We start from the raw sequence: 24,391 nt of genomic DNA, 5'->3' as shown, positions 1-24,391 counted from the left end.
TTTGAAATTATCGTTCAAACCCCTGATGCCAAGTTTAATTATTGTGAGTTTATGATTATAATTAAGTGTGAATTAAAGAAATTGAAAACTTTGATGTAGAGGTGCTTATCTACAATAATTGCGTACTTAATAATATAATATGATATAACCCTTGATAATTTATTTTTTATAGACATTCATAATCATTTATTGCATGTTGTAGTTTGAAATTAAATTGATACGACTACATTATTATCTAGTCTACACTCTACACATATATGGTTGCAGTAGATGGACGTTCAACGAGAATGGTAGGTACAAAAAATGATATTTTTGCTAAGTAAACACTTTTACTTGAAAAGTATTAAAGTTTTTGAAAGCAATTTTATGTCTTACTATTTTTATCATTAGTATTTCATAATTTTTGTAATGGTAGCTTACCTACATTTTTAATTTCATAAAGCAGAATATTTTTCTGAGATTTGTATAAAAAATTGATTGAACGAGTAATAGTTAATTAATTATAAATTATTATAATAGATGTTTATAAAGTTTAGAAAAATGAAGTAGATAGTGGAAAACCACTATTTTTGTGGACCTATATGGTCTATGCCTGTATTACTTATTTACTTTGTTCATATAATCTCCAAATACTTATAACTACTCATTTGAAATTCGTTTTTTGTATACAGAAATTAAAATGAGTATTTATTATTAAAATAATCACTCTGTATATTAATGGTGTTTGATTTTATGGTTAGGTTTAATGTATCATAGTAGGTATTTTATTACATAACAAATAATTTTGTTTTATTCGTATACTTGGATAGTTAGATGTATATAAAGTTAATGTTATGTAAATATAGGTAGGTAATATTATTAATTATGCATAAATATATATCAGGTGATTTTTTTTATTATGAACTATTCATTATTTCAACAATTATTAATAATTATTTTGAATATATTTCTTTTATATAGGTAGGTAATTATTACTTATAAGTAATAAAAAAACAATTATTTTTTATTTTTATGATTATTTAAGTTTTTTACATTTTTTTACAACGTAAAGTAAACGAAATATACGTATAATTTTATACTCCAAAGCATAATATTATTTGGAGTATTTTTATAAACAAAAAATAAAAATAAATTTCGTACGAGTACCTAATTTATGAGTACCTAATTATAGGTACTTATTTAAAATTTAGACACGTAGGGTAATGAACCAACATTTAGCATTAGCATATACTTCTACGGCTCTACTCCACTCCGCTAATCAATTTTTAAATATCTTTAAGTTATACATTTTTAACGATAAAAATAGCAATAAATATCATAGGTATTTTTGTGCCTTTATAACTATTATAATTATTTAAAAAAAAAAATATTTTCAATAACGTTAAATGTTTTTGAAATATAATGATTATAAAAATAAAAAAAATAAATCTATACAAATGTGAAATAATAGTTCTAGTACTAAAGTGAGTCTTTTAATCAAATTAATAATAATAAATACATGGTTTTAAACATAATTAATTTAATCAAAGATACAATTTGGTGGACCCTAACGATCAAAATTAAATAATGGTGTTCCGTTTTAAACGATTTTAAAAGATGTAGCAAAATTTTGGAAATCACGAAAGGCATAAACATTTTTATACATTTTTTAATTTATTATTAGATTAATAAATATTAATAAACTCATTATTTTGTATTTATACGATGGCGGGGGAGATAACAAACCTGAGTGGTGGGGCTATAACAAACCAGTACCAAATTATTTAAGATACTTTTTAAGAACCTCCTATATATCAGTTATATCCCGCGTCATTTATTTATTTATTTTTTTTTATTGAAAAAATCATACATAAATTATAACAGATTAGATATTAAGATTAGTGACAGATTTGATTAACCTACCTTCTGTAAGCTAATGCAGTTTGTGGAGGAGATAGAGAGTATTATGATTACTACTAACCTAAAAACCAAAAAATCAGAAGTGCTACGAGACCGATTAAAAATGAAACACACTTTGACCAAATGTTGATTTCAACTTTACCCTCTAAAAATCTATCACACAGTTGTTTTTCTAGCATTTTTGCACCACATAAAACAATTGGTACACCAGTGCCAGGCTGTACCGAAGCACCGACAAAGTACAGGTTTTCAAATATTTTACATTTCAAACTGGGTCTGAACCATAAAACCTGAAATAATGAATGAGATAATCCCAGTATAGATCCTTTCCATAAATTAAATTCGTTTTGCCACGTTCTCGGATCATTTACTATCTCGTGTTCGATCAAATTTCTGAAGTTGGATATTTTTAATCTTTTTTTCTATTGTTTCGATTACTTGTTCCCTAGCTCTCTTCACAAGTTGATCAAAATCAATATTTGGCACATTCGATATATGTCCCACTGGTACTAAAACTACGACCGTGTCTTTTCCTTCTGGCGCTGCTGTCGGATCGATGCGACTAGGTACGTTTACGTAAAACGATGGTTCGTCGGGCAGCGTATGATCCTTGAATATTTGATCAAAACTTAGTTTATATTTTTCGGCCAAAAATATGTTGTGTACTTTCAATTCAGACACAATAGTTTTCATGGACCAATAAAACGATATCGAAGAAGACGTAAGTTCTTTTTTGCCGAGTTTTTCAGCGTATGACGTTTTTGGCAACAGTTTGTTGTACGCATATATGAGATCTGCATTACAAATTACAATGTCACTATTTACTACATCGCCGTTTACCAATTTAATTCCTTTCGCCACTCCCTTGTCGTCAACTATTATTTCTTGGACATCGGTGTTATAATTGAACTTGGCCCCGTGTTGTACGGCAATGTTTTCCAGACTCTGTAAAACTTTGTTAAAACCACCTTTCGGATACCAAATTCCTTCCGCTATTTCAGTGTACTGCAATAAAGTATAGGGTGCCAAACCATCATACGGCGACATTCTAAAAAACATAAACACTATCTTAGTTTTTTTTTTTTTTTTTAAAGTATAATTAATCAATATTTTTTTATTTACCCTAAGTACATTGTCTGGAATGAAAACGCCTTTCTCATGTAGTCGCTTTTGAAATATTTACAAACTCTGTTGTAAACAGTGTCCAATAAATGCAGCTGTATTACGTCCGGTATATGTTTTGGATTAAAAAAATCATACCAATGTTGGAAATCGGTCTTAAGTGCAACTTTGACGCTCCTTTGATAGTGTACATGAGTTTCCTTTAAATAACTCAAAAAATTAATTAATGTCGATTCACCATCACCTTCATATTTTTCCAAAGAACGAGATAATTTCGATATATCTGTGGTGAGTTCGAATGTTTCGCCGTCATGAAAATGTACGCTGTAATTAGATGGACACTTTAATAACTCTATATGATTTTTAATATCCTCTCCCAAATCTTCAAATGTCTCTTCAAATATCTTGGGCATCAAATACAATGATGGTCCTTGATCGAACCGATGTCCATTTTGATAAATGAGTGAACATCTTTCACCATTATATGCGTTTTTTTCATAAATTTCTACTTGAAATCCTTTTTTGCTAAGTCTAGCAGCTGCTGCTATACCACCAACTCCAGCTCCGATGATGATAATTTTAACCACCATTTTGTCAATTATCTATAACATAATAAACATCAATATTAATACTATTTAGGAATATAATATAGCTTGTTTAAAAAAAATAATTATTCAAATTAAAAAATATATATTTTAAATTGGTGCATAATAGAGTTAAAAATTTTATATTGTAGCTTCTGACTAACAGTATGTTTAGTTGCTGACTTGTAAATACATAGTTTGGCTTCGTTAGTATGCATTATAGGTTTTTCAATTCACTTACATATTGATTTTATAATAATGTTGTAGACGTTTATTTAAAGGATACCTATATAGACGTATTATAGTAACTAATAACTAGGAACTATCAACTCCCTGCTTGTTGTTGACCACCCGTAAAAACTTATTTATAATAACATTTAAGTATAAGGTATATGTTATAGTGATATTTTAGTTTGAATTTAGTTTATATTATGATTTGTATAATTTGTTTAAATTCAATAATATTTTTGTTCAATTTAAAAGTAATAAATTCGTAAATGGAATAAATTATTGAAATTAGATATTTTGAAACAGATTATTTTGTTGTTAACTAATAATATTTATTTGTTTAAATAGTTTATGAATGGGACAAAGACCGAAGAATATACTCGTCGCCTGTCGGTAGGTATACTTTATTAATACATTAAAACCTAAAAAGTTATTTATATATTTAGACTGAGGTTTAGTAAGTGACAAGTGTTAACTTTTATGTATAATTTAGTCTTATTCATTATTATTATTGATTAATTTTTACATAATCCTTATTATTCTATTTTATTTATTAAATAATATAGCATAGTGTTTGTACTCATAGGCGTACACAGACTTCAATTCCTAGTAATGTTCATAATATTTTTGGTCCTTTTTCTTAACTTGCACCCGCTCTTAATTCAAGAAGTTTAATAAATTATTAAATACGGTTGTACATTACTATAATTTTGTTATTATAATATTTACATACAAGAATGACTAATTTATAATATTATAATGACATATAGGTACGTCTTTTACATTAATAATTGAATCTAAATCAACATATAAACTTATTTACTTCTTTAATAGTTACTTTTAATTATTTTTTCTTTTTATAATACTATATATAAATTTATTTATTTATTTTTGATTTACTAGACTATTTTTTTTTTAAACAATGAAATATTATCAGATAAAAATCTCACATACAGATAATAAATTTAATTACAATTTAATTGGTATTTTAATGGGCGCATCCGAGCTGGGTCCGAGATAACATTTGTGATAAAGATAAACTATTAATGGGTCCGTCTATAAAAACGATTATACCTGAATTTTACGATTTTAAGAATATTCCTATAGGTATCAATTTTAATAGTATTTAATTTGTTTTAAGTATAATATATATTATCTATCAAAAGATTCTATTAATTTTTTCAACTACAATCTTTTGAATTTTTCATTTCTCTTTTAAGAGGACGTCAAACCCGCATGTGTTGCCTTTGTTTTACAAACGTATAATATGGTAAATTTTCGTTCAGTAGGATCAATTTTGTATGATTAGCTTAAATTTAATATTAGAGTGAAATTATCTATTATAAAACTTTAAGGTGAGAACATTATCTGTGTTATCTCGTCGGATTTTTATGGTATTATAATTTTTAATGAATATGTAAAATGTTTATATTTAAAAATTAAAATATCGTAAAAAGCCAACGAGAAAACATAGATAATTAACAGCTTTTATACGTGACTCTCACTGATTAAATGCTGATAACTCGGCTAGTACTCAATTTATGATATAGACAATAGCAGTGTTATTCATAGTCATATTGGACCTGGTTTAACAATGGTGCAATAGTAGTTCAACAATAGTTTATTTTTTTTGGTATTCATAAACGATAAACTTTACTTCGACCATAGACTGAGTTTAACGATAAACCTCTGATTTATAAACTAGGCAAATACTAGGTTTAATGCTGGTTTATTATAAAAATCACTGTTATCTTATTATCATTTAATTAAATTTATTAATGTTTTGAAAACTTGTGCACTTTATACCTAAAAAAAATGAATATTGCTAATGTACAAAATGTTAGACGCATAATGAATTTAAGAAATTTCTCCCCACTTTCCCAAGTAACTCTTTTTTGTTTATACATTACAAAAAACAATTATGCGATTTAAATTATAATTTTGAATAAATAAAATAAGTACCATTAACAAACTCTAAAATAGAATATGAATCTAAATATATTTTACAAAAATTCATAAAATATGACAATAAGAATGGCATAAATAAAAACACATGGAAAAACTAACGTTTGTAGAACATAGAATGTATTTTTGCCTTATTTTTTTTTTTTTAGATTGGCGTCAATTAGTAATAATATGGAAATTTGGGAGGTATTACGTTTGTAATAGTTTAAAGTTTACAACTATATCTTTCATTGCATGCATATTTTACAATATGATTCAATTAAAAATTATTAATTAGTAGTAAAATTATTAAAATATAATAATGTTGGAACAGTTTTCGTGCATATGGAATAATTTTCATAATAATTCCATGTGTATGACAATATATATGTTAATTTTCAAAATAAATTAAAATGTGGGTCCGTGTAGACCAATGGATGATGGCCATTACGCGGTATTAAGTAAAAAATTAATATCACATAAAATTAATAAAATTTGAGAACAGTAACTGTAACTACTAACTAATCCCAAATTCACAATAAATCTTATTTTTGTTTATGATTTTTTAACTAAAGTCATTATACGTTTTACCCGTTTTAAATGGTTTAATACTTATTCTGAATACGTATGTGAAATAACATTTTTACGTACCAAATACATTACAATAGTCAAAATCTGTGATATTGAAATATTTCATCACTAAAACGTTTAATAGATATTATTTAGGGATGTCATAATAAAGTTACAGTGCGATATCTGATGTGCGTTAATTTTTTTGTGATTTTTTTGTCATTTGTGATACACTATACGTACTATAGTCATACTTCGTACTCTTCGTAGTCGTCATTACTCCGCGGTTATACTACAAGACTACAAGACTACAAAACGTCAAAACGCGAATGATGTGATTTAGATTAATTAACATTTTATAAAATCATGACTGAAAAACAGGTAAATAAATATTTTAGTATTGTAGTTTAATTATAATTTGTTAGGTACATATTTAATGGCATTATTATAATTGTTGCATACTATTAAATTTACACAATATGTTTCCTTCAAAATTTTGTAAATTAACGAGATCATTAGAAAAAATTTAATTTTGGAAAGCGACAGAATTCAGATCATTTCTTCTATACACCAGGCCAGCAGTGTTAAGAGGAAGACTAAAAAAAGTTTCATCGTAATTTTATATATTTTTAAACTGCAATCCGCCTTCTTATTTCCAGCGAAACTTGTTTTATTCACAATGATTTTGAACATTTGTTGATGATTATTTTAATTTGTACGGTAGGGAATATATTAATAAATAAATAATTAATTAATAATTTAGCATTACTAAAAAATAATAAAATAATCTGTTTTGTTAAATCATTTTATTGTGTAAACAACTATTTTTACTAAAAACTGTGTTATGTATTTATGTTAAAATAATTTTACTTATTCTGTCTATTCAGTTTTTGTTTTAAATAAAAAAAAGCCGCTTTTAATGTATTTATATTTGTATATTTAAATATTTTATTTAGTTATAAAGTATTTTTGTTCCTTTCTTACAATAAAATATATTTTTACTCGTAAATTAAAAATATGTTGCGAGTTATTTATTTTATTTTCAAAATACAATATGTTAGTAATAATTAATTTGTATTTAACGACATAAGATAAAATACGGCCCTCTTATTTTGAAACTGAATTTTAGGTACAAAATGTTAGAAGGTTTCCAAGCACACCCGCCATCTGTCGAGTGCACGTCAATGCTTGTAACACTTTTTGATATAACATTTTATAATTTTATAAAAACATAGATAAAATAGTAATAATAAGAAGTGTAGTTAATAAGAAATATTTTTTTTGTTCTGATTTAAGAAATTGTATTTAATGTTTAAAAATGTTATTAATACTTGGTGTCATAAAAAAATCGATGTCAGGAAAATTGTATCATAAGTTTTTTATTTATATTGCTATTGAAAATCATAATTAATTTTTGTTAAAAACAAATCATATTATAAATAATTTTATATTTATTTAACTTTTATTTATTTATTAGGGTGTACCTATAGTATATAATAATATACGTTGTGGCGAAGAATATTCATATCTCTAATCTTTATGTCTTATGATTAATATCTTTTAAATTATACAACAAAATAATTTAAATTGTTATTTTTAATTTAAATATACAATTACAGAAAAACTTAAGTTAATATAAAATATTTATTGATAAAAACTGTGTCTTCATTATAATATATTCTACAGTTTTAAAGTGCTGTAAGGATTATTAAAATTATGAATAATCTTTCAGTCTGATGTAAGAGTAATGGAGGCGTGTGCTATTGGTTTTAAAGGTATTTTGTTGTTTCTGTTGATATACTATATAGTAGATAGTACAGACTTGCAGAGACTGATTTTTTTGTTGTTTAGGTTTTTGATTGATAAATAAAGACCGGATTTTGCATAAAATACATGTTGGTATTTTCAACATCATATACATGTAGTCAACGAGTGTCCATTAATTGATTGATTAAATATCAAAATTGTATACTGCATATCTTTGCATATTCTGACAGTAGTGCATATTCTGAATATTTTTGTATATTTTTGTATATTAAAAACCGTTCAAACTTCAAATATACACCTAACGATCCAACAAGGTGTTGAGTAAATAACCCAGATTATATAGGATTATATAATATTAAATATTTTACGTCTCAAAGAATATTCGGACGATATAAATAAGTTACTATAAACTTCCATAGAAGTTGGTTGTACGAGTTTTATAGTGGACACGTGGCTTTATCTACACTTGTTGATAAAATACCCGAAACAACATATATAGGTATTAGGTACATTATTACAACCACTGCTATACATTTATGCAAGACAATTTTTGTTAGTAAGAATTACATTGTAGCCAAGTTAAGTGTAGTTTTAGTGCATGTGTTTTTTGGCTAAAAAATATTTTGTAATTTATTAATTAATTTTTAAACCGTTTAAATGCCCAAAATTCAAAATTCAAAATTGACATCAATTAGAAAATTAATCGAGCCATACAATATTTTTGGTGAGGTTTTCAAAATTTTAAATAATACACAAAAATAAACATGGAACGTACTTTGATAAGTTATTGTTTTTCAAATTAACATACTACATTAAATCGTACTTATTTCCTTTTTATATCACCAATGAATGTATCTACTATTTAATTTTAATACAATATTTTTTACAATTTATAACCTAATGATTCAAAGTTAAATTAAAATTGTCACATGTTACAACTCCTTCTTTTCGACACAAGCTCAGCTTTTGAAAAGAGAACCAATGTATTTAAATGTAATTTTTTGTTTTGTTACTCATAAATTGTTTTTAGTTGTTAATTTGGTGACAATAAATATTATTATTATTATTATATTAAATTGCAATATACATTATATTATCATGTATTTTCAATCGTTTTGAGCTATTATAGTATCTACTAATAATTAATAAAAAATAATAACTTCATTAAAAAAAAAACAATTTAACAAATTATATTTTTGTATTGCATATTTGCTATATTATACATCTTATACTTTTTGTTTATGAAAATTTAAATAAAATTAATAGATAAAATAATTATTACTATGAAATTAAAATTTAATAAAAATTTTATTTTGTATGTTATGCATTTTTTTCTTGCATAATTTCACTTTTTGTAGTGCATGTTTGCATGCATATTTTACAATTTAAAATGTATATAAATCCGGTCTTTATTTATAAGTGATAACTAGAGCGCGGATTTCTATGCAATTGCATATTTTTTTCCTTTTAATATTTTTGGATTTTTGTCAATTATCTCCACGAATCATCATAATTTGAAGCTAATGGTGAAGTTTTTTTTTGCATATTTCTTCATATTTAAATGTTATTGTATATTTTTGCATATTTTGGCAAAATTCAAAATTTATTGCATATTGAAGCGAAAATTTAAAAAAAAATGTATAAAATAATATTTTGTCAAGTAGAAAAATTAAAACTAAATTTCGAAAACATTCAGCTCGAAGATCTTTATCAATACCCGACAATACTAAGTTGCTTAAAATATGCCCCAATAACTTCGGTTGACGTCAAACGTTCATTCTCAGTCTTTAAAAAAAAAAATACGTAAACCGATAAACGACACAGCCTCACAAAAGAAAAACTTGAAATGCATATGATTATTCATTTTAATAATAACTAAAATTTTAAAAATAAATTAAATTCAGAAAATTACCTAAATTTTTTTTTATTAAGTATTTAAATAATTAATTATTATAAGTTTTATTGTAAAATTTAAATAAATAAAAATTCTTACATTTTTTCATAATTTTGACTGCATATTTTTTGCATATTTTCATGATTTTTACTGCATATTTCGATAGTTTTAAATGTATAAAAATCCGCGTTCTAGTGATAACAAACTAATTCAATTGTTTTAGTGAAATAAACTTTTTGCATTTAAAAATATCATCATGTCTTAAAAAAATTTAGGTAAAATTTGAATAATATTTTTAAATTACAATAAAATAATTATAATCATTATATACTTCATTTAAATATATACTAATTTCTATGAAAAAAAACTTTGTTTATTGTTTTTATATATTTTTAGATTGTTTAGTTACAGTATGAAATACATACTAAAGAGAAATCTTTTATTAAATCCTTAGCTATAAAAATTGAACATTTTATAATTTTTTACTTACAAAAATTTAGTTCGTGATTTTAGAGAATTTTGATTGATTTTGATTTCAAATGTTTATAAATAAAAATTATGCCTATGTATCTTACGGAAGTAAAACGATTCTGAACGAAGACAATCCGTTAGCCAAACTATTATTAAGTATATTACTACAATAGAAATTTATTTTAATAGGTACCCGCCGTTTTTCCCGAATCAAAATTCCTGAACGACTTTTTCCCGACGATTATTGTTCCCGAAATAAAAATTTTTTAAATGTTTGTTATAACTAGGAGCTCTCCTATAATGGCTAGGTATGTATTATAATTTATCGATTTTAAAATATTTAATGATTACACTACAGCATTTATTATGTTATTATTAATTGTATTAACTAATTTGTATGTATTATATGCGTATTATAATTTATTGCTTTTAATATCGATTTGGGTAAAAGGTCATTCGGTAATTTCGATTCGGAAAAAAGGTTTCGGGTTTTCGGATAAAATACTGTTCGGGAAAAAGTTCATTCGGGAAAATGACCGCTAATCATTATTACAACGGCTTGCTAATTTTTAAAATTTTTCAAGTTTCTTCCAAATTAATTTTATCAACATTTATACATAAAAATCAATAATTTAAAATGACTATAAATAGATTAAATAGGTTCATAATATTTTTAAAATTATATCATGTATGAAAAATGCTGGTATAAATATTTTGTAGACATTTCAAATACCTATTTACGGTTGTTTGTTTTTGAATAATTACAAAATAAGAAAATCTCTTTTGTCAAAACTCACAGTTTTCCGAATTTTCCTAATTTTCTTTTCTAATTATTTTGAAAAGTACTGGGAATTTTAAATTTGAATCTCAAAAGTACCGACTAGATTCACTTTCATACCAGAAAACTTTACGATGTAATGTAATTAGAATCTAGAATTTTAAAAGGATAAATTATTCACCAATAAAGCATGACTCATTATAATTACTAAAATTAAACATTGATTTTCAAACGCGTGCCGATAAAAATTCCATCACATTTTTTTTTACATTTAAACGGTCTTATCGCACTGATGGTGGTTAGAAAAAGAGTGTGATGTAATAGTACTATCATTGATTTTAAAATACTATATTTACATAGTGGTCAAGTGGAGGTAGACCTAACACCCAAATGTATATGTATATCAGTATGTACACTCAGTATAGTAGTATACATGTAGTATACATATACGGTATACCTACCAACATAATGTTTTCAGTTGTGACTTTTTTTCAAAGCGAGAAATTTTTGGATTCTTTGGGGACAGTGGGATTGAGCTTTGTAAGCTCTACTGCTCTTTTTCAATGAACGACATTCATAATATGTATGTAGGTACTCAACGATGGTTTATTTTCTTTTAAAATTGATTATGAACAAAACGGACTTCAATATTACAATTGTTCAGTATAAGTGTATAACTATATGCGAATATAGATGGGTAATTATCTACAACCGTGGATATGGTTTATAAATCTTATCTTGTGTATCTTAAATTGTGATAAATGTAGTGTTATTGATATATATTATGAAATAACAAATAATATGATCAAGTTCTAGGTGTAAGTTTTAGTATGTCGTTCATTTTAATTATATAATAATTATTTACTCGTGGTGTTCTTTGGATTATGCAAAATATCTCTTAAACTCATTTTGAGACGATGTATCTCAAAATGTCAAACGTGAAACCGTTGACAAAAAGAGGAAGATTATTTTTGGGCGAAAAGAGTTACGCCCTAAATAATAAAATACCAGAAGAAATAATATTGTGCTTATTAAAATGCATAACTAATCGTGGTGAGGTTTCACGAAAGCCTTTAACGTATTTGTTGCTTGTATGAACATAGTGATCATAAAATAAAATATTATGTACTACACAACTACTTCCTCCTCATTCTATATCAAATGGATATTTTTTTTTCAAATATATAATGAAATAATATAGAAATATTATTTAGCAGGTTATTTAGTGTCTCGTGGTTATATAATTAGTCTAAAAATGAATTATAAACAATTACAATATATATTTTTTTTAATAATTGATATATTAATAATGAGAAAAAATATTTCATTTAATATGAATAAACTTTAATGTAGTTGAAAGTTATTTATTGTTTAACTCGTTAATGTTTCTAACCGAATTGGGTCTAGTTTGTTCTTTAAAGAGGTTAAAATTAAAAATTTCAAATACTTTTTTTTTTATCGAGAAAACAAACAACAAATTAAGGGAAAATGGGGATTTTTATGTTAACCCGGATTATTACTAAATTGATTTCTTTATTTTTTTATGATTCAAACACGAATAACACAAAAACTTTTTTTTTGTCACTAATTTCACATAAGACCATGCTCACTATTATTATTCTTTAATTCGAATTTGTTGAAAGGATAGCATTAACAATAAACAGTTAATATAATTATGTTTAAAAAGTATCCTAATAATTGACATATTTTTTTCATCATAATTTAAAAAAATTATATATATTATTATGATGTAATATTTTTTGTACAGCGAAAACAATTTAAAGTACCACGTTACGTTTATTTTTATATTTTAGTCTAATAATACCTAAGCATAAGTCATGTTAGGTAACCATTTTTTTAAATTTTAATCCTTCCCCATCTTTCCCAAAAGTAATAATTCAATTAACTTCCAGAAACCACAGTTGAAAGGTGATCATAGATAAGAAAACGCATATAATTGTAAAACCTTTACATTTATTAGGTACTTATTTAATAATTTTAAATATTATACGATATATCATTGAGCAATAACAAACATACAATAAAATATTATTATATAATATATATCATATATTATTATAGTTAAAATAATAACTTAGTTACATAATGGGAACTTATATAAAGTAAATACATTTAATAAGTTTAAATTCCAAATAATTATATAATTTTATATTACTTATTAACACGTAGGAAATTGTAAACGTAACATATCATATATTATATCAGTATTATAAATTTATTGATAAGGTTTATCATTTATACAATAATTAGTATGTTATTGGCTAGAGGTTAATCAAATAAAAATAAACTTTATACGATTGTTTTAAATTAAATGAACAATTTTAGATCAACAAGTAATAAAACGATTATAATAAGTAATAATTGATAGTTTTTACAAAATCTATAAGAAAAGTGTAATTAACGGCCAGATATAAAAAAAAATTGTAACTATCATGATTAGTGCTAATCCTAGCATATTATTTTTTTAAATAGGCGATGGATTCAATGATCAGCTTTATAAAATAATTTAAATAATTACATTTAGTAGGTGTATATGACATTAAAATTTAATAAGAAATAGAACTAGTTATATCACAGTTAAAGAATATGCATATCATAAAATCAAATATTCTTTTTATAAATATATAAAATCACACAGCAAACTGATTCATATAATATTCTAAAGAATATGTAATAAGTATTCTTAGATTATTTTGCATGAATAATAGACTATTAAGATTGTAATTTGCGCCACATAAAACTAAATAAAAAGGCATTATATAATTTGTGCCATTATTCACCTTATTCAAATTGTAATTTGTGCCACTTTTAGTATTAAATAAAGTACAATTCCTGTTACTAAAAAAAAACATATACAAATCAATCATATCATAATTATAAATAAGTATACTTAAATTCCAACAATTGAAGTTAAAAGTGAGGCGCAGATTATACATTTCATTTTCTGTTGTGGCGCAAATTACAGGTAATAAAATTGGTGCAAAATACCATCTCTCCCATATTGTTGAGATTGAAAGTGAAGAAAAAGAAGATAAGAAGATCATATTGTTATCTAAAATGAAATTGTATGTATGGAACTTACTTTTTTTTTACATGATATTTAATTTGAATCAAATGTTATGATTAAAACCTTATAGAGAAACCATACACGATGTTCTTGTGCACTAAAAAAAAAATCATTCAAAATAATTTATTTTATATTTTTAAATCGGAAATGTAAATATATAAGTTATAAAATTCTGTAGGTATATTGTTATATTATTGCGTTTTTATTTTTATACGTGTTGATATATTTATGTTTATTGTTATTAATATTTAAAATATATTTACTATATTTTTACATATTGATATAGGTATTACATGATTTACATGCACGCTTTTGTGCTAATCGCAATGGTTGTTTTTGTACAGATACACACAATACACACACACAAGCATATATAATATTACAACTATACTAGGTACGAGTAGTGGGTGGCTAAGTAAGTGTTGGTGAACTTTCGGAAATTCTTGAAAAAGAATATTATTATTAGTATAAGTTATATAAATGTATTTTCAAAATGTATTAGATACTCACAGTATAGCCATTACAGGATTGTTTTTAATCATAAGGCATAGTTTATATTTTTAGAAAAAAAAAAATACTTAAAATGCCTTATGTATAAGTTGATCAATTTAACGTAAGACACTAATAATTTCAAAAATTATTAAAGTTTTTGAATATATTTCTAGTTAATTTTTTTAGGGTTAAAAAAGAAAATGTTTAAAAATCAGTATTTTTCAAGTTTTTTTTTACTATTTTGAAAGAATAAACATACATCTTAAATTTTATATTCTGAAGCAGAACATTACTTTATGTTTTTCAATAATTAGCTTATTAAATATAACTTATAAGTTCTAAGTGCTATAATTATTTTAAGTTTAAAAAAGTGAAATAGTGGACCAATATTTTGTGAGTTACCTTTGGACCATTCTTCTATTCTGTTCATTAAAACTTTAAATACATATCTCATAAACTACTCGTTTAAAATTTTTGAAAACCAAAGTTATAAAATATTTGTTGTTATAACAAATAATAATATAAAAAATATATTTTTTTAGAATTTTTTTGTTTTTTACGTCTAAAATTATGTTAAAAATATATTTTCAAAAACGTTAAAAATTTTTGAAATAATAAATTTCTTGTGTTACGTAGATATACCATTACACTACCGGGTTAATTACTTAACTAGATATTGATGAATCCTTTTAAAATAGTTTTTGGGTTCTAAAAGGAATGAGGAAAATAGAAAAAAAAGTCATATAAATGTTTTATTGATTACTTATTCATTGCTATCGTATTACAAAATAGTTATATGACATATAGTAATTAGTATAAAGCATTATTAAAGCTCTCCATTTATTTTCTTTATTCGCTAATTAAAGATTGTATATTGTGGACAAAGATTAAGGCCCGTAGGGTGTCCAGACTAAAACGTGTCCTAAAAATGTTAACGAGTATATATGATTTCTATATTTACGAAAAACATAATTTGTTATTATAAATTCGTATTGCATCGTTGTTTGCCATATTACGCCTTTATAGGGTATCTTTCATTTTTGTTATACGCACTTATTTATTTAACAGTGAGCGTAGAGTGTTTAAAATTTGTATTTAGACTCATTATTAGTAGAGCATAGATTTCAATGCAATTGCATATTAAATAATAACCTTTTCATATTTTTAGATTTTTATTAGTAATCTTTAAGAACCCTGAACCACAATAGTTTGAAACTAATTTATTAATTTGCATATTTACAAAATTCAAAATGTATTGAAGCGAAAATTTAAAAAATGCACGAGTTTATTGTTAAGTAGAAAAATCAAAAATACATTTTGTAGGCATTAAACAGTAATATAAATATGATAAATATACACATCCTGTATAATATATATTGTATATATTGTATGCTGTTGTATACAACATTAGGCCGTTTAAAAAAAACATTCAGACAATTTTATTCATCTCCGTTTTTTTTTTAAATTTGATCGAGTACGAACAATTTGTATATACTTTTATGTTTAATTATTTAAATTTTTTCGTAACATAATACTAAGTGTAACAATTAATTTGAATAAATAAATAAAAAAAAAATTTGAAAGATTTTTAGCAAGGCTGGGCATTAACAAATTAAAAATTAAAGTTAAGTTTAAAAGTTAATTTTTAACTCAACAACCTAGTTACTTTTGGATTTTTATGTTATTAAATTAATTACACCAAGCAACAATAATAATATAGGCATGAAATATATACAATATATTATATGGTATCTTATTGTTATTGAAGATTGACGATACGTGACGTCGTCATTTCGGAAAATTTTTTAAAAAAGAGTATTATCAACAAAACTTAAATTAAAAAATTAAAACACTAAATTAATTCTATACGATTTATATTTTACACTTAATCTATTAATCACTAAAAAATAATTTTAATAATGGTTTTAAATCACATATGTTACTTTCATAAAAAAAAATGGCTTTAATATTTATCTTCGTTTATTAATAACTACCCTTAACTATAGTGTTGCGTACATATTAATTTATCTAATATCACCTGTTATAATATAGTATATAGTTATATTATATAATTTATAGTTTAAAATTTTTTTATACAATTTTTTTTTAAATTGGAACAAAAAAAAAACAAACTGTTTTTGGATTACGAATTCTGACAGTTTTAACATCACATCTTATCGAATATATGCTATTGTGTTAATATTATTTGTTTGTTTGTTAATAGATAAAAAATTACGTACGTTGCATAATGGAAATTATTTTTCATATACCTATGTAAAATAAGTTAAAATCAAAGTTTATCTACAAGTGCATTTTTGTCATTATAGAAATAATTAAGTTCACCTTTGCTCTTTAATTTTGTATCCGTATTGATAAAATACCTAATTTAAGCATTTCAGTAAAATAGTATACGTTTACTTCAATAAACATCTATCTTATAATTTTTTTATCAATTATTTTATGTGAAAAAATTTTCCCCTCCATTCAACAGTTTATGGAATCTGGTAAGCATTTACATTTAAAACAATTTAAATTATAAAATTAATTTCATACAATCATTTATCACTGAAAGACTATAATATAATACAAAATAAATTATTATAGTTATTATTTTCTTACTAGATTGTTGTATTTTGTTATTTTAAATTGCTTTTATTTTTTTTTACACTGATTAAAAATATAAATATTTAAAATATAAGGTGAGTACATTTTTGAACTAATTAAATTAAAACTAAAATTATCTAATAATACATCATATATTTTTGTATTATTTATTGTTATTGATTATACATAATCATAAAATGAAAATACTTTTGTATATTGTTTTGGATTATTTTTCATACGTAATGCTTCATGAATATTTTATTCTATAAAAATTATAAATCACTATGTTCGTGTCATAAAATAAATAAATTAAACTTTTAATTTAAAATTTAAAAATAAATTCTGTTTTTAATTATTTAAAATTAACTGACCCGACAGATGTATAGTCCAAATTTTAATAAATTGATTAAATATCAATAAAAGTTATTTTAAATTCTAAACATATAATAAGTAAAAATGGGGAAAAAACGTATTTCTAAGTGATTATTGTATCCGTTAACAATATTGTGGCTTTGGATATTCAATTTGAGGAGTAGTACATTCAGATTATATGAAATTTTAAGTGTGTAATGAAATTCATTTTTTAATTTAGCATTTTTATGAACGATGATTTAATTTAAGAAATAATTATATTTTTATAGAAATTATTTATGTTTTAGATTTTGAGTGGAGCAATGAATATATGAATTTTATCATGATGTATTTTTTTTTTGTATGAATACACAATTAGTTATCGATTAAATGCTTTGATTTCAAAAATGGGAATGTTTTTAGACATCTAATTGTAAATAGTTTGTTCTATAGAGAGGTTAAACTTAAAAATTCCAAGTACTTATTTTTATAACTGAAAAAAACAAACAAAAAATTAAGAAGAAATTCTTACACAAATCTTATTTTTAACCAAAGTGATTTTGTTTTTTTTTGTGTAATTTGAAAACAAATAAGCATGAAAATTTGAAATTTTCACCAAATGTTTTTTTTATAAATTTCGATTAAAAATGATTTGCTGTATAGAAATGTTTAACAATGTAATATAAGATCCTAAAAAATATATTGTTATATCATTATAAAAGTATTAAAATTATATTGGCATAATTTTTTTTTATGTATGAGAATATGCAATTATAATTTTGTCCAAAAGGCAAAAAATTACAAGTTATTTTGTAGTTAAAAATGCATAAAAACTTTTAATTTTGTATCTAAGTTTTGAAAATTTAATACAAGATTCCTTATATTATGTAGTTCATATTGGAACAAATAAATCTAAAAAAATATATAAAGATAAATATTTTGTATATACATTTTAATAAGATCTAATTTATTAAAAAAAAATAGTTATTTAAATGATGAATAATATGTTAATTATTTTGTTATAATTTAAAAATATTATTCGCAAAAACTTATACTTTTATCGAGTTTTACGTGTTTTATATTATGATTTTTACTATACTTACACGGTAACATTTTTGATTTATTTTAAAATATTGTCTTTTTATAATTACTATGAATCTATTTTTACTATTTACAGTATTTACATAAATATATTATTACATTTTGAGTTATATAAGTTAATATAATATAGTATAAATGTACATTATTATAATAATTAAGAATTAATAATATAATAAATTTAATATTTTAGTACAATATTTTATCAATTTACTATAATTATACAAAAGTGAAATAAATAATTTTTAAAGTTATATAAAATAAACATAATTTATTGGTGATAGACGGATTCTGCTGAAAATTATTTTTCTTATTCAATAATATATCATTAAATTAAAATTTAACAGACCAATTTAACACCTAATGCGTATAGCAGAACAGTGCGATTTACCTACTTTTTTAAACATTTTATTTATATATAATCTATTTTTTTGTTTTACTTGTCTATAAAGTAAAAGTAATCAATTTTAAAATAAACTTAGTTATACAGTGACTTATGATATTACATTATTACCTATAATTGTTTCAAATTCACAAGTATGTCATTAAATTTGAACATTAAAATAAAATAAGTAATATCTAATATAATATATTTAATGTTAAATAATTCATAAGCTGATACAAGTTCTTAATTTAACATTATACAACTTAATACATTTTTAGATTATAAGTATTATAACCGATATTTCACTTGATGTTTTAATTACAACATTTTAAATGCAGATTTATTTTTATATGGATAGGCGTGGTAATTGTATACAACTTATGACTTATGTATATGTTTGATTTATTAGTGCACGTATGAATGTGTACTTAGTAATTTTTTAGAACTATATATCTTCTTTTCTATTACTAAATATAAAAGTCTATAAAACTGCTTGATATCAAATATGAATTAAAAATGATAAATCTAGAATTCGATGAATCACATATCAGATCAAGTTTGAGAATCTGGAACTGTACTAAAATTATAAAAATATCGAAAACATTTTTTAGTCTTAATAAAGAACTAAAATAAAACCCAAAATATTTTGAAAATGATATCGATAATAAAATGCTAAAATAAATGTTTTATTAAATATGTCGAGTAGAGTATTTATTCTTTATAAATTCCAATAATTATTACTGTCAAGTTTGCCCACCACAGCAGTTTACTGGTGAATAACTTAGAATATTGTTAAAGCTTATAAATGAAAATCATTATAATAAATATATCTGATACATTTAATAAATAACCAATAAAAGAACCAAATAACTAGAGTTAACGGATCGCTTATTAATTATATTAAAATGTATCTTTTGTCATTTAGTTAAAAGCGTAATTATAATTTTTCGGAATTAATATTAACAGTTTTTTTTTTATTGTTTCAGTTTTTGGCTTCTGTAATACGTCTAAATGTTAACCTACATAGATGTCCACTTATTATACACACTTCCGGTTATTGGCGTATTGTCATTAATCACCCGACCATTTCTTAACCGCTCGGAAATTTTTAAAATTGCACTTTTAAGTACCATAGCTTTTGTGTACACAACACCATGGGACAACTATATCATCTACAAAGAAGGCTGGTCATATGCACCCGAAAAAATTTTAGGCACTATTGGATATGTACCTATTGAAGAGTACATGTTTTTTGTTATACAAACCGTTCTGACATCGCTGTGGGCTTTGCTCTGTGTCCGATGGTCAACTCCGTGCTTAAATTTCAACTATGATAAACACAGCTACCAATTGATTCGGTGGATACCGATCACGTTTTTAGCCATAGCCACGGTCGTAGGTTATATAATTGCTATTCCCGGACAGTCGACTTTTTACTTGGGATGTGTACTATGGTGGGTATCTCCGGTGGTTATATTCATGTGGTATGGAGCCGGAAATTTTTTCGTGAAAAAAATAATACCGTGTTCTTTTGCGATCGTGGTTCCTACGTTGTACCTGTGTTGGGTAGATCAATTGGCCCTTAAGCAAAACATTTGGCATATAAACGAAAAGACAATGTTAAATATATTCGTTGCCGAAGACTTGCCATTTGAAGAAGCATTTTTTTTCTTCATATCAAATGTTATCGTTGTCTTGGCAGGGTGTTCTTTCGATAAAGCCCGCGGTATGATAGAGACGTACACATTGGAATATCCACAACGATTCAATATTAATTCGGCGTTTATTCGCCAACTGTTCTGGGCATTCGCGACATCAGAATATAATATGCCACAAATCGTGACGGGAGATATAAAAGAAAGTATTGACATTATTACAGTCGCTTCAAAGTCATTCACCACTGCCAGTTTTCTTTTTCAAGCCGGTAAGAATTCTTAGATTTCAAATTTTTGTAGAAGTATAGGTTTAAGTCTTATAAATACATAATATGTGAAAATAGGAACGTAAAGGACCGATGGGCACCACATCACGGTTAACTGTTTTATTTAGTGAACCATAAAATTAAAACTGGTTCATAAAATACAATTATTTTTAAAGTCTAATAATAACTAATATTTTTATTATCTTTATATTTTTATTAATATCTTTATATCTAATATACAGAGTGTTCAATTAGTTTTGGAATCAATCTTTAGATTAGTTGAGATTTTCAAACTTATCGAATAACTGGTATATTATTAAAAAAATATTTTTAATAAAAATTAATAATCATGAAATTCCTATAAGTACTACTATAAATTAGTGTAATTTAACTTCAAAATAGATGATTTAACATAAAATTAATTGTTTATGAAGAACATTTTATTATATTTTCAATTTTTAAACTTAAGGCAATAACAATTTTTATTCAAAACATTTTATAAATTTTAAACAATAAAATATTTTACATGTTTTTGTGGCTTTGACGATTTTCTCAAAATTGTAATTTTAAACGCTCACAAGAAATACTGTAGATTTATGTTCAATTTTATTTTAAATTCTATCATAAAAAAAACATAAGAAATCTTGTATTAAGTTTTCAAACTTTTTGACCGAGAGAAAAATTATTTATCAATATTTATAGAAAAAAACTAAAGGCAATCAAATGTTAAAGAATTGCTAAAAATGATCAGAATAATTTAAAAAACATAATGTATTAAAAATCAATTTTGTTTTTTCAGAGTAACTCTCTATATACAAATAACAGTAGATACTAAAAACTTTCATCAAATTGTGTTTCTGTAAACATTTGATGTTTTAAATTGTACGAAACCAAGATATTTAAACGAAGAATAATTTAAGTTATTTTGTCGTTATTCAAAAATATTATTCGTAGATTTTTGTAAACGATTACATATTATATCTTTTATACATTTATTGACATTTTTAAGTGCAATGTTTTCACAAAATATTAATTAAACCTTCAGTATTACTAATAATATAATAAACTATTTATAGCATTCTAAATATATCAAAATGTATACTCTTTAGTATTGGTAAATAGACTGATTTTACTTAAAGTTGTTTTTCATATACAATACTATATTATTAAATTCAAATTAAACCCAAACATTACAAGTATTACCTTTTTGTCAACTTACGGATCTAAAATAAAATAAAAAACAAAATAATAGTCACTTGACTTATATAATAAATAAAGGCAAGAACTAAGAATAAATAGATATGAGAAAAATATCTTATTTTTAAGAATTGCAAAATAATGTTATTAAATTAACAATGAAAATATTCGTTATACAATTTAGCTTACTCTACAAATCATAAAGTAATATAAACATAAATTATAGTTGTTTCATTTACTTTTATTAGATTAAAATATGATAAAATATAATGTATAGAAATTTAATTAAAACAATTAAAAATGTTCAATTTTTATGGACGAAACTTGATTTATGCATTATTTTTTATAACATTTTGACATTGAATTGCATAATTATATTTAAATTAAGATTTATTAAATTATAATATACTCGTTTATTCGTTTTTGTAAATTGTCTAATATTTATTAATACGATTGTGTTTTAAAATATAGGTATAATGCTGTTTCTAATAAAAAATGTTTTTTATTTAGGAATTCGATTGGATTTAATAATTTTGTACTCATTTTGTCGTGTAACGGATGATATGATTGATAACGAATTTGATGTCGAAAAGAAAAAGCGAAAATTTGAATTAACCAATAATTTTATCAACGAATTATTTCATGATAGAAAGTCAGATTATGATGTCGGAACAAAACCACAAAAATTGAATATCGATTGGACGAAATATGAATCCGAATTGACTGACGTGGAGATGTCATGTTTTCGCGCATTATCAAGAATCGCATTTTATTTGCCTCGTAAGCCTTTCGAAGAGTTACTCGCAGGTTATAAATGGGATATTGAGGGTAGGTTAATCAAAAATGAAGACGATTTATTATTATATTCCACGTATGTGGCCGGAAGTGTCGGTGCATTATGTGTTTATGTGATGATGTACAGGTGTGATAACGACAAATTTGAACTCGTCGAAAACTACGATTATGTCATAAAAAAAGCATATCAAATGGGACAAGTAAGAATATGATTTTTGTGAAAGGTACATATTAATTATACATATTAATTGTAAACAACGTCAATTACTTTTTAAGGCTTTACAACTTGTGAACATTGCTCGTGATATCGTCACTGACAGCGAAACATTGGGTCGGTGCTATATACCCACCGAATATATGGACGACGAAGACGAAGAAGTAAAAATATTATGCCAGGAAAAGAAACCAAGGTCTCTAGGTGATAAGAAGTTAAAAAAATACTCTACGCGGATGATCCATCTTGCCAACAAACAACAGTTAGAATCGGTGGACGCTATCAAGTGTTTGCCACGAGAAACAAGAGGTTCGGTTCTAGCAACCACTGATATTTATCGAGGGCTTGTTTCTGCTATCCAGTCTAGTCCAACTTATCCTGCTAGAGCTTCATTGTCAAAATGGAATAAAATTGTGATAGGACTTTATTCCTTATATATTAAAAGCATCCAGTACGTTGTATAATTTTTATTGAACAGTGGTATAGATTAAGAACATTTATGTAATGAGAGGGAATATTATGAATTTCGGCACTTTCTTGAAGTTTCAACATCATCTTTTTCAATGTAGAACTATTAAAAAAATTGGCCTGTAAAAAAAATAATACTTGACTGGTCCTTAGATTTGTTTTGTTCTGAATATAAAAAGGTATTTTTTTTAGGCGGAGGGGGGGTACACAATATAAATTAATATATGCTTACTTAAATATTTTCTAGATCATGGTCCCCTTAAACTAGTTATTATTAAACAAACTAACTCATAATTTTGCCCTTAATTAAAATAGAATATAATATTAAATTTAAGACAAATTCACATAGTTATTTTTACTCTTATATATTACTTATTTAATAATGTCAAATGTCTACGCCATAAATATAAGTTACGTATTTATAATAATTTTATGATATTAGTTATTACTAAATATTACCTAAATATTTGTATTGCTGTTACAGTAATTATATTTTATTATTAGTTAATAGTTATACCTAC

General features: G+C 24.1%; 2 protein-coding genes across 7 annotated transcripts; one reads left to right on the top strand and one right to left on the bottom strand.

Annotated features, from left to right (window-relative positions):
* The first annotated feature begins 212 nt into the window (after positions 1–212).
* Positions 213–24,378, top strand: LOC132932279 (uncharacterized). 6 transcript variants are annotated; one of them, XM_060998571.1, is made up of 5 exons: positions 213–290; positions 4,182–4,226; positions 20,262–21,199; positions 22,904–23,388; positions 23,465–24,378. In XM_060998571.1, the coding sequence occupies exons 3-5, from the start codon at positions 20,287–20,289 to the stop codon at positions 23,864–23,866; spliced, it is 1,800 nt and encodes a 599-aa protein (XP_060854554.1). In that variant the 5' UTR covers positions 213–290; positions 4,182–4,226; positions 20,262–20,286; the 3' UTR covers positions 23,867–24,378. The 6 variants fall into 6 exon arrangements, with proteins under 6 accessions (XP_060854554.1, XP_060854552.1, XP_060854556.1 ...); XM_060998569.1 differs by having other exon boundaries at positions 222–290; positions 4,182–4,219; XM_060998573.1 differs by lacking the exon at positions 213–290 and adding an exon at positions 3,979–3,993 and having other exon boundaries at positions 4,182–4,219.
* Positions 1,872–3,626, bottom strand: LOC132917731 (uncharacterized). The gene is given in 3 exon segments (XM_060978610.1): positions 1,872–2,318; positions 2,320–2,947; positions 3,022–3,626. Coding segments are annotated over 3 exon segments (1,581 nt in total). The 5' UTR covers positions 3,612–3,626; the 3' UTR covers positions 1,872–1,955.
* Positions 24,379–24,391: the final 13 nt, after the last annotated feature.

Source organism: Rhopalosiphum padi, chromosome 1 (assembly GCF_020882245.1).
Source record: "Rhopalosiphum padi isolate XX-2018 chromosome 1, ASM2088224v1, whole genome shotgun sequence".
Classification (NCBI taxonomy): Eukaryota; Metazoa; Arthropoda; class Insecta; order Hemiptera; family Aphididae; genus Rhopalosiphum; species Rhopalosiphum padi.
Note: the sequence above shows the minus strand (reverse complement) of the source record. Positions and strands in the feature narration are given on the sequence as shown.

Bases quoted from the DNA above. Each gene is read 5' to 3' on its own strand.
- LOC132932279 (XM_060998571.1), top strand. From the start codon at position 20,287: ATGTTAACCTACATAGATGTCCACTTATTATACACACTTCCGGTTATT. The intron at 21,200-22,903 runs GTAAGAATTCTT...TTTTTTATTTAG, and splicing joins CAGTTTTCTTTTTCAAGCCG to GAATTCGATTGGATTTAATA. The intron at 23,389-23,464 runs GTAAGAATATGA...TTACTTTTTAAG, and splicing joins AAGCATATCAAATGGGACAA to GCTTTACAACTTGTGAACAT.